Raw genomic sequence first — 12,525 nt, 5'->3', positions numbered from 1 at the left:
GATTAGGCCTTATAAATATTTATTGAAGTTATGAAATTGTTGTTGACGACATTATTAATAGATTTGAATTTCACGAAAAATGAATTTTGTATCATAAAAATATTAATTTTATTAATTTATAGACATGTTTTTTTTGTTTTTTCAGTTTTTCATTTTGAAATTGTATTCATTAATTAAATATTAAATGTAAAACCTACATATAATTTAAAATTTTAAAATATATATTTTAGTTTTTAATAATAAATAAATAATTCTACAATAGAAATTGTAGGTATTAACTTATTATTATACAATTATAAAATTATACAACCTTGACCCCTTCCCCCTTTAAAAAAATAAATATTTTGTGTACACGCATGATCTCATACCACCCTTTGACTTATTTTTGTCAATTTATTACTCATAATTTTTATTAGAATATTTCTCGCCATCACGTGGTGATTTACACCAAGGTTTAAAATGCCTACTTATGACATTAATAATAATTCAATAAAATACAATAATATACAAATTCTTCTTGCACACAATTAATGATATATTATTCTAGTCAATGAGCACCTAATACCAGCAGGCAAATTTAAGAATACATTAGATGTATATTTTATTTTTTTGTTATAACATAGATAATGTTAAAAAATGTATAACCCCTCACTATTCGGAAAATCGGAGGATGCCACTGATATAAGGACGATAAGAATTACAAATAATAAAAAATAAATACCAAATATTTTTTTATCTTAAAATATTTGGTTGATGTCTCCTCGTAATCTGTAAATTCTTCATTATTTAATAATTTAAATACGAATATCATAACATAATTTTATAATATCCTTTTTCCGGCTAACAATCGTATGATTATCACATACCCCATATGTGTTACGGATTATTTACACAAAAAACAATCTCTACGACAGGACAATAACATAATATTATTATTTTTATTTTGTTTTGTATTCTTATATTTTTTATTTTTTTTTATGTTTTTTATTTTTTATTAATAGGCGCACTATCATTATGAACATATCATACGGAAGAAGATACTAAATATTATAATATTATATCATAATTATGAAATATATATACACAGTACATACGATATATGTATTATACCGATGTTACATGGCAAGTCGAGTTCTCGCGATACAAGAATTTTTTTTTTTTTTATTATCTTGTTATTTCAATTTTAAATAGCACTACAGCAGTAACATAAATTAGATACATATATTATTATAGATATATATATAAATAATATATTATTAGTCGCTTATGCTGGTCGACATCGATACGAGGCGGATGCGTCGAGTTAAATAATTTGCTCCGAAGCGACAGATTTTTATTGTGCGTGTCAATCTTTTCGCCAATAAAATAGACTTTGTGGTTATTTTATTAAAATGTAATTTTTACGTGGGACCTGCGTAGTATAAAAATTCAAAGTCACGTCGCAACACTATTCGAACTATTACACCACATGACACAAATTTTACGGTGATATTTATCGTGTAGTTGCCTATTTAATAATTAGGTAGGTATAAAGTGTAGTCAGGTGTACATCACAGCGTCGAGCGGTGGTCGTGTTTTTGGATAGCTTTTTTTTTTTGTCGTCATCGTCGTCGTCGTATTTATTGTCAATAATTTTTATCATCTGCACTAAACGAGGAGATTATACGGCCACTTGTGTTGGTTATGATATAATACGCCAATAAGTATATGCGCAGAGTTTCACAACGCGTCCAAAGCGAATCCACGTCTCGTTATCAATCTGCAATCCTCTCGTGTACGCAATTATACTCTCGGAGAGTATACATAAGCGTACAAACATCTATACAATTTGTCTAATACATCGACTGGTACGTACATATATTATAGTAACATATAAATAAATTGTACAAAGCGATTATGATATAAACATAATATTGTATATTAATTTATTGTCAATGGGAGCAATGGGGCCCAGATTTAAATGCCCTAAAACTATCAAAAAAATTGCCTAAAAAAATTATTTTTTATTACAATAATGCTTTTAAAAAATGACTTAATTTATTTTTAGGTTCGTAGCTATACAAGAGATAAAAAAATAGTGTATTAATCTCAGGTATTTTCATATTTCTATATCTTAATCAAACCACCAATAATACAAAAACAAAATACCAAACTTACGCATCCAAAATAAAATATAAGCAGTAAGCTAAAAATAAATGTCATCACTCTGTACTTCCAACTGATCAATTACTTTTTATTTATTTTAGTCCCGGTAAGAGATCACATCGGATAATTTCTGGAGATAAATATAGATAAATATTATATTGCATTCATATACATATAAATAGAACGATCAACATTTTTACGGATGAAAATACCTAGAAATAAAGAAATAATATAAAAACAATATTTCTTATTATATTTGGAATTTCCAATTTTTTAATTTAAAAGCTCATTCAATGTTTTAATATAATATACACAGTAAAATTAATAAAATTAATTTAAAATGCTAAAAAATAATCTAAAAATTTAAAAAATTCAAAATTTAAAATTTCCCCTTAGAAATGCACTAAATTATATTCTCTTACTTACATTAAATAAATTATAAACTTAGAATGTATTGTTCTAGAGCGCCTAAAAATTAATGCGCTTAGCGTTGAAATTCGGACCCTAATTATTAATAAAATACTTGTCTTATAGACCATGTTATTATATGATCATACAATTACTAGTGTTCCACAATATTAGGAATATGAATGTAATACGAGATTTATTAGTAAATTATAATGTAAGCAGGATTGGCGCTAAACTAGAACCTAAGAGGAGCAAGTGTGCTCTTTCCCACAATATTTTGTAGGGCCCCTCATATACTCGTATTTTCTTTATAATATTAACATATAAAGATATCGTTTATTTTATTATTATTATTATTATTATTATTTTGGATCACAGAATATAATCATGTTATTGAGAAGATAATTAATTTGTATTTATCTACTGCAATTCATACTTTTTATTTTATTTTATATTTTATAAAATATGTTTATCATAATTAAGTGGATGAATAAAGATAATATTGAAATATCTTAGTCCCCCAATGAGCATTGTAAAAAAATATCACCCCACTAGTGAAAATCCAGTACTTCCACCACCATTAGATAAACGAGATTAAAAATTACCAAGAAAATTGAATACATAATAATTATAGCATAGCACATGAAGTATAAATACGTTGTGCGTACAATATTCTTCTAAATTAGCAAACACACAATAACAGCTGCAGAGACTCATTAATTTAACTGTAATATTATTGTCAAGCAGTATTATGAGTGACATGGGAGTACTTCGTGACAGAACTTTAAAATTGAATTCGAAAGATGGATCGATAGGATGAGTTTTTGAAGAAATGAAATGTTTTGAGATAAAAGACGCTAAATCTAAGTTTTAAGTTTATAGAATATTATTAAATTTGTAATAAAATAAAAACCTGATAATTTTACGTTAAATATGTCCCTAATAATAATCGTTACATCCACTAAAATCGGTTATATACATTTTTCTGGCTGTTTGAAAATAAAATCGAATATTGCGTTTACTTTATTCAGGGTTATTCTGTTAAATTGCTGCTTAAAAACCTCAGAAAATATATCATTACAGAAAAAGTTTACGGCATTGTTATATATTATTATCATCAGTGTTTTATCATCAATACAAAACGTCTCGATTGACACCAATCAGTATGATTATGATTATGAACATAGTCCAAGCTCTACAGAATTCTGCAATCGTGCTGGCGATCGTATTCGCAGCGTCTTCAGCATCTCATTCTAGGATTGGATTCGATAAATACCATAATCATGAAGAGATGACTAATTATTTGAAGGAAATAACTGAAGAATTCCCTAATATTTCATCGCTGTATTCGATTGGCAAATCGGTTTTAAGTATGTATAACACGTCATGCTATATTATATTCATAATGATATTATTAAAACATAAGAATTTGATAAAAACAGTAAAAGAAGTTGTCGGCTGTATGGTAGTTTAATATTCAGCAATTATATTAATCGTTTATAATAAAATAATAATCAACTCCATTACAAAAATCAGCTTTTACATCACTTTATTTTAGTACCAATATTTTATGTGTTCACTAGATTTAAAACTAAGACAACTATTTTACTATAATATCGTATATTTGTATTTATAATGTTATCTTTTGCGTTTCCCTATAAAGAACGTGAACTGTGGGCCGTCAAATTAACTACTGCAACTGAAATGCTGGGTGTACCAAATATCAAAATTGTTGGAAATATACACGGCAATGAGCCCGTTGGGAGAGAAATCATTTTACATCTGGTTCAAGTATGTCATACGCATGAGATTATAAATAACTTTAAATTTTAAATATTAAGAGTTTAATTTATAAACACGCTATTATTTATATACATATACGAGATTATTTGTTTAATTTAAGACATTCATTATTTCAAAAACACTAACGTTTATGAAAATATTTTTTTTCTGCATTACAAAATAATATTATTTACTACTTTTTATTATTATAGTTTTTTGAGTTTCTTACTCTTTTGAATGGCAAAACACATTTTTAATATCACATTTTCTAATCAGAATATTGTTTGAAGTATTTAAAAATTAAAAGTTTATATAAATAAGATATAGTGGACCAACATTTTATGGTCTATTGCGGTTGTACTCCACTAATTTAAACTTTAAATATTGATAATTCATAAACTGTTCATCGATTTTTAAAATCAAAACATTAGAACAATAATTAGTCAGCAAAAATAATTTAGTACTCCAAATCAAATTTGTAAACGAATTTTAACTCTCATTTAATCCTAAAACTCATATCGTGGTTTTTAATGAAACTATAGAGCAATATACATGATAAGAACAAACAGCTCGTAGAAAAAGACGTGGACAGTTAATTTCGATTTAATTATTTTTTTTATTACAACATTTTCGGAATCATAATAATTACGAAAAATATAAATTTACGTTTAGTAATTTGTGTTGCCACTTTCCCACAACACACATGTATTGTGTCTGTATTAAAAATTCAAAGTTTAAAATATGTTTATGTTCAAAATCTACAGTATTTATTGGATAACAATTCAAAAAACGAAGCAATTAACAATCTGTTGCGAACCACCGTCATTCACTTATTGCCGAGCATGAATCCGGACGGATTCGAACTGTCCGCACCTCAACCTTGCCCTAACGATGGAATGCATATGTCAGGTTCTAGGTAAAATGGCTTTGTTATTATTTATAATTTGTGTTGTTTTTTTTTTACCTAGAAAACCACAACAAATTTCTAATTTTATCTAATCGACTATATTATAATATTTGTATATAGAGCGAACGCAAACACTTTTGATTTGAATCGAAATTTTCCGGACATTTTCAATCCAAACTTAGTGCCACGGCAACCCGAAACTAAAGCAATAATAGGGTGGTTAAAATCTATACCGTTCGTCATGTCTCTAAGTTTACATGGCGGTGCTTTGGTGGCCAATTTCCCTTACGACGGTTCATCAGATTCAGGTAAGTATTATTGTCTATTATATCAAATCATTACAAAATTAATATAATATACATGTGGATAAATGAAATAATTTTCTAATAAAGTTAATATACAAAAAAAAAAATTCAATTTTAAAAGACACTACCTACATAGTATTATTATACGTATATATTTTGTTTATACATTTGTATATATCATACTAATTGGCATCCTAAACATATATATATGTTATTTTGTACTTGTATCATTTATGCTATTTAATTTTGATCCATCGAGAGTAGCTTATTAATTAAGAACATATCATTGCACGTACTTCCGTGATAAATTATTTTTAAAAATTTTTTAATTTTATTTTTAATTGGTTCGTCAGTTATATACCAATGGTTTATTCACTGGGTACAAAAATATGATAATTTAAAATAAGATTAAATTGATTTTAAGAATTATAAGATGCAATCAGTAGTTTCGCCAAATCATTGATAATATATTATCATATGTATAAAATTTATAAAGGAATAAACATTTTATAAGTAAAATATTACAAATTCAGATTTTATAATCGGTCGCTTTTGAATTTATTTACAGATATCTGTATCAGATAATCCAAAAATAACAATATATGCCTATATATAATAATTTAAGTACATATTTGTATTTTTCTATAGTCTATAATACCATAGCTTGTCCAACATTTTAATTTATAAGAACAAATTTATATTATACCATTTACTTTTTAAAAATAACTTTTAACTATTATTTATTAAATTTATTTTTTATGACGTAAAATATTGCTTGTTTTGACCTAGCCTCTGCTTAATGTTTTCGATAATATACATATTTTTACACTCAATAATATTTTCTAATGATTTAATTTTATTATAATTTTATAAAATTTGATATTGAATTTTAAATATCAATACATTATGGCATTATATCGTATTAATGTATATAAATATATTTCAAAATTTAAATTGCGTAATAACATTTTATATAGATATTATCGTTTATATTTTATCATAACAGTACCAGGAAAACTGCAGAAATTAAACGAAACTTTGAAAACCGCCAATATGTTTGAGCTCTACAAAAAATTTCTAAATGGTAAAAATATCAAAATGAAATATTAAGTATGAATGCACATTTTATGCATGTAGTCCTGTTTGTAAAATCTCACATCATAAAAATTGTTATTAGGGTGCTTAAAAAAAAGTTATAACTAATAATAATAAGTTATACTGCCTATACTTAAACGTTATGTGTACAATATTACGTTAAGTGATCTAACGACTTTTAAATATTTATTGTCTATAATAAAATATGGCTTAAAATATTAACATTATATCGCTATTTGTCTGTTTGACTTACTAATTATATTATTAACAATACCAAGAGAAATCTATGGTGTTATCTAAATTCTATAAAGCATGAATTCGTATTAATAGTAGGTAATTAAATTTGTTATATCAGCCGTAATAACTAAATCAAAATTTTGTAGGAAATCAACATGACATAATATTATTTTGTAATAATCAATGAAATAATATAATAAATATTTCTTATTAAATTGTTCCGCATGTGTAAATAATTTGATACTACAATATTTAAGTTCCTAATTAATTATTTTCACTGTTTTTCAATTGCAGATTCTAGTTATAACCACAATAACAATAATATGGAAAGTTTAACACCAGACGATGACGTATTTCGATTTTTAGCAAAACAATATGCTGGCTTGCACCCGACCATGCATAATGGTCTAAGCTGTGAAGATGACTATTTAAAATTCAAAGATGGCATAACAAATGGAGCTGCTTGGTATCAAGTAATAGGTATATTTTCATAACATCATAGCTTATAAATTCAAGCTGTAAGAGCTAAGACATTAAGAATTGGTACTCGATATTTTTATGGATCACGCCGTATATTATATTATTATGTATATAATATATTAATATATTGTACATATTAATACTATGTAATAATACATTTTCGATATTATTCATTATCTTACTATATTGTATAAAAAAAATAGTGAAGTTTTTATTATACGAAAATAAAATAAATGCATTTTTTACAGGAAGTATGCAAGATTATAATTACGTGTGGCACGGCTGTTTGGAAATCACTTTGGAAATGTCTTGTTGCAAGTATCCACCTGCGTCATTTTTAAAATCTCACTGGGAAGATCATTTAAAGGTAATATAAAATTATTATAAAATTCTAACTATTGATAAAATTATACTATGTAATATTTTTAAATGATATAATACTATAATAATACCTATATGATTATTTATAATAAAATTCGTTAAATTTACAACAATAATTAGGTATTATAGCGATAATAAATTTAGTTTTGCGTGTTTCAAATATGTTTTAATGTACTCATAGAGATCAATCTCATCATATATAAATAAAAAATAATAATATATATAAACGACAAATTATCGTCATTTTGATTTGATTTTAGCCTCTTTTGACATGGATGCAACAAGCGCACAGAGGCATTAAGGGTGTCGTCACGAACCGAATAACTGGCAAACCCATACCCAACGCCATCATTAGCCTTAAAGATCGTGAAAACTATATCAACACAACCGTGAATGGAGAATACTGGAAAATACTACTTCCTGGTGTATACAAGTTAAGCGTAAGTGTTCTATAAAAGTAAAAAATGTATAATATTATACTATAATAACTTGCAATATAATTAAATCTAAATCTATCGAAACGGACTATATATTAATTTAAATATGGTATAGTTTAAGTGATACTTGTATAAGGAAGAAAAAGGAACTAAAAACATAAAAAAAGTTTGCATCGATCTGTAAAGTTTTGCATTTCTTAGTTCTAAGGAAAACAAATCATATCTACTTTTTTAAACAAATTATTTTAGTTAATGATAAACTAATGAATTGATGATTTGAACCACTTTTAAGTAGGTAGTTATTTTAAAAACCACCATTTACTTAAATCTAAACTCGATTGGTTCATAAATTAGCCACCTACTATTTACTACTTTATTATTTATATTACTAAAATAACTATAATTTTTATGATTTAAATAACCAATCACTTTGCCTAAGAAAAAAGTACAGTAGACGCCGCTTATAAGACTCACGGATATAAGGTTCAGTCGCTTATTAGACTCAAAATCGTCTGGAACGGTCCGAACGTATCCAAATACATTAAAAAAAAATCGGTTTTAAGACTCAACACTTCGGTTATAAGACTCAAATTTCGTTAAATAAATAGTAGAAAATAAACTTTTTTGGTTATAATTTAGAAATAAATTGGTTTTGAAAAATGAAATAATATTCGTGTTAGTTATTTCTAGTTTCTGTTGGTACCTTATAACGTATAATAATTTTTATCGCAGATAAAAGTTCACATTTATCGCAATGATAATTATAACAATTATAATTTTAGTTTTTTTTTATCGGGATTATTAAATTTATTCAATAATAAAGTATGTAATATGTAATATGTGTTAATGTATTAAAATCAAAGCAAAGTATGTAGTAAAATAAAATTTATAAATACGTAATTAATTTTTTCCACTTCGCCTATAAGATTCATTCGGTTATAAGACTCACTTTGTGCTGGTTCCAAAGTGAGTCTTATAAGCGGCGTTTACTGTATATAACTTTAGTAAATATTTCTTGTAATAAAAAATTCTAAAACAACTGTAGTAAACAATTTATTTAAATTTTTTATTTTTTTTCTTATAATTTCTTACTAAAAAAAAAATATTTATATACTGTGTTCAGTTCTTCAGTGTAAATAATTATATTGTAATAATGTACACCTGCCTATTGAACCCGGACAGGTGAAAGCGACCGGATACGACGAAAAAATCGTCCGAGTGAAGGTGCCGGAGGTACGCGAGAATCAAAAACAAGGGCCTCGGCCGCAATTGGTGAATGTCCAGTTGGAACCAACGAATAAAAAGACGATAGCTGACAGCAGCAGCACTGTAAGTGACAACGATCACTACAACACATATTGGGTGTCGGACGATGACCGACACGGCGCAACGGATAAGGCGGTTATAGGGACGGCTGCCGATACGGATGTCGTACTTTTCGGTGCGGATTGGCCGTTGGATGACGTACAAAAGTCGTCCGTCGACAAGCATTTGTTATTAGGAGTGGGTGTGGAGGCTGAGGACAACGACGACGACGACGACGACAACGACGGCTATTCCGACCGCCATGGTAAAAGATACGACATCAATTGGCTGCAATCGATGCGACCGCCGTTGCCCGTTCAGTCATCGTCCTCCCATTCCGGTAACCGTTTTCCGTCTCGCGTAACCGGTGTGGTAACAATGCTGTGCCTATTGCTGTCCCCATATCTCGTCGTCCACGTACTCCCGTGATCATCGTCACCGATGATTAAAATTGTATCTCGACTTGCGTTACAATATTACAATATCATTATATTTGTATTCTTAGATATAATTTCATTGGACTAAGTACGCGAACTAGTAACAACGCTATTTATATAATTATTGGCTAATAGTAGTTACAACGCTAGGTGGCGGCTAACCTGCAGTTCGATGTCGTTTTTATGCATGTAACTTCAAGGGAATCGCACAAAATTTCAAAACCTTGGAGTTTACAGTAATATGTCCAATATCCATTTATAGTTTTCAAATTTACTATGTCTGATGAATATTTTAACGTAAAACACTCACGTTAATTTGAAAATTATAATTTTAATTTTATTTAATAACTAAAACTAACGTTTTTGAAAATATTTATTTTTGCATAATTTTAAGTCTATATTAACAAATAACATATTTGAAAAGAAAAAATGATATTTTTTATAATGTTTTAGGTTTTTTAACTTTTTGAACGACAACATGCTCTAAACGCAATATACTTGTAATTTATAAGTATTTAAATTATAGATTTGGGGAGTTGAAAACCAACTTTTTATATGAGAAGGCTCCCTAGTTCCTACTACTCCGCTAATCTAAACTTTAAATACTTATTACTCGTAATCATAAATTACTCGTCCAAAATTTGATATTTATATATTGAAATAGGCATTAAACTAAATAGTTTACTTTGCAAAATAAATTAAACATAAATTTCGTCATTAACTAAATTAAAAAATCTTAAAAAATTATAACATTAAGAAATAGTTATTACTAATTAATATTGTTTTTCTAACAATGATTTTTCATTATAACTTAAATTATTTATAAAAAATTTATCTTTTAATAACTATAAGAAATAAAAAAACAAAAATATTCCAAAAAAATATATTTTTTAAATTTTTTACTTTTTTACGATATTATATATTTTTAATTTCATATTTCTAAGTATATAATTATTCAGAATATTTTTATATAAATAAATCAAATTTTGGGCAAATAGTTAAAGGTTTATAGATACCTATTTAAAATTTAGACGAGTGAAGTAGTACAGATATATCCAGCAAAATTTCGATTAACTACTTCGCTAATATAAATTTTAAATACCTATAACCATACTATAACTCATATACTACTTGCTCAAAATTTCCATTAGTATATACCTAAGTTATATTATAATATAATATAACTTAGGTGCGTAGATAAGTCGAAATCTGTTTTTTTTTTCATATCATTATATACTACTTTGTTTTAAAATTTTAACAAAGGTGTCTCAATTATTATTTATATAACTGTTTTTAAAAGTTGTGTTATTTTTAGTAGGTATATTAGATAAGATATATCTACCTGATACACGTCTATATTATTAGTTCTTGACTCTCGATTATAGCCCATACAATTATTCTATGAATACATCCCTTTGACTACACATAAAATTATGATATATTATATTATTATATTGTCAGCCTTCATTATGTGTGTACTGTGTATACAATAACAACTTTTGAAATGTGTCATAACCACACTTTACCTCATCATATATGTAAAAAGCGAATAATCGTTTAGAGTTGTTTACGAAAAGCTTTTTATGGATAACGATGATCTATGGTATCAAAAAAATAGAAAATTCGCAAAAAAATTAATATTTTTATCTTTTTAAATCAATTTTTATTTAGTTTCGGGTTTTTCGTGGTACTTTTTGTTTTTATGATTAAAATATTCGTGAAATTATGTCAATATCCTATTAACATAAGGTAATATTTATACGATTTGTGTTCGACGTCATAATATTTACTAACAATACTAAAAGATTTTGCTTGTAAAATGTTTAATTGGTTTATAATTTTATATACTACTGTGTAACATTATATTTTATATAATATTAACTGTGTACTTATATACCATTTGACAGTTTATTTTTGTCTAGCTTTTGTTAACCTATTATTGTTATTAACATTATTTTTAAATATTCTGTGTATGTTTTTATTCACTATAGTCGAACTATAGTAATATTGAACTGTAAACTTTCATATATGTGTTTATTTTGTAATTTATATAGAATAACGTAGTTTACACGATTAATCTGATTACTAAAATACTATATGTATACGTTTTGCTAGTCTATATATAATATAACGTGGCCTTTAGATCTTGTGTAACATTCGTATACGATAATAAGTATAATATACGAAATGTTTTAAACTGTTTGTACATTAAAGCATCCAAAAAACCATTTGATTACAATATTTTTTATATTTTTTATATTTTATTATACTAATAATTAATAAATAATAATATAATTATATTAATTTAATCATATTTGTGTGTGTTGTTCTAATGATGATCATATTATTTATTAATCTGGTGGTGGAAATCATCCAGTCTTGCTAATATTGTTTACTGCAATAAAACCGAAATATGTTCATCCTAATAATAATGTATTATTATACGTATCATAATTACTTATCGTTTCACTATTTCAGGCATCAACATATTTTAACGCTGCCAGTATAATAATATTAACTGTTATTCATATAACATACTTTATGGTCTTGTGATTTTCACCATTTGTACGATTTTCTAAAGACCATTATATATATATAGATATAAT

At 26.3% G+C, this 12,525-nt stretch overlaps 1 protein-coding gene across 5 annotated transcripts; it reads left to right on the top strand.

Annotated features, from left to right (window-relative positions):
- The first annotated feature begins 1,267 nt into the window (after nucleotides 1-1,267).
- On the top strand, nucleotides 1,268-12,522 carry LOC112600966 (carboxypeptidase D-like). Of its 5 annotated transcripts, XM_025348336.1 has the most exons (11): nucleotides 1,268-1,847; nucleotides 3,637-3,923; nucleotides 4,217-4,344; nucleotides 5,100-5,251; nucleotides 5,363-5,550; nucleotides 6,554-6,631; nucleotides 7,174-7,359; nucleotides 7,608-7,726; nucleotides 8,001-8,180; nucleotides 9,360-9,506; nucleotides 12,398-12,522. In XM_025348336.1, exons 2-11 carry the CDS (start codon nucleotides 3,719-3,721, stop codon nucleotides 12,470-12,472), a joined length of 1,458 nt encoding a protein of 485 aa, XP_025204121.1. In that variant the 5' UTR covers nucleotides 1,268-1,847; nucleotides 3,637-3,718; the 3' UTR covers nucleotides 12,473-12,522. The 5 variants fall into 5 exon arrangements, with proteins under 5 accessions (XP_025204121.1, XP_025204119.1, XP_025204116.1 ...); XM_025348334.1 differs by lacking the exon at nucleotides 12,398-12,522 and having other exon boundaries at nucleotides 3,675-3,923; nucleotides 9,360-10,221; XM_025348331.1 differs by lacking the exon at nucleotides 12,398-12,522 and having other exon boundaries at nucleotides 9,360-10,221.
- The last annotated feature ends 3 nt before the right edge of the window (nucleotides 12,523-12,525 follow it).

The sequence above is a fragment of the Melanaphis sacchari genome, unplaced genomic scaffold, assembly GCF_002803265.2.
Source record: "Melanaphis sacchari strain LSU unplaced genomic scaffold, SCAv2.0 Contig73_pilon_pilon, whole genome shotgun sequence".
Lineage (NCBI taxonomy): Eukaryota > Metazoa > Arthropoda > Insecta > Hemiptera > Aphididae > Melanaphis > Melanaphis sacchari.
The sequence above is the reverse complement of the archived record's forward strand: the minus strand, read 5'-3'. Positions and strand labels throughout refer to the sequence as shown.

Bases quoted from the DNA above. Each gene is read 5' to 3' on its own strand.
- LOC112600966 (XM_025348334.1), top strand. From the start codon at position 3,719: ATGATTATGATTATGAACATAGTCCAAGCTCTACAGAATTCTGCAATC. The intron at 7,727-8,000 runs GTAATATAAAAT...ATTTGATTTTAG, and splicing joins ACTGGGAAGATCATTTAAAG to CCTCTTTTGACATGGATGCA. The intron at 8,181-9,359 runs GTAAGTGTTCTA...GAACCCGGACAG, and splicing joins CTGGTGTATACAAGTTAAGC to GTGAAAGCGACCGGATACGA.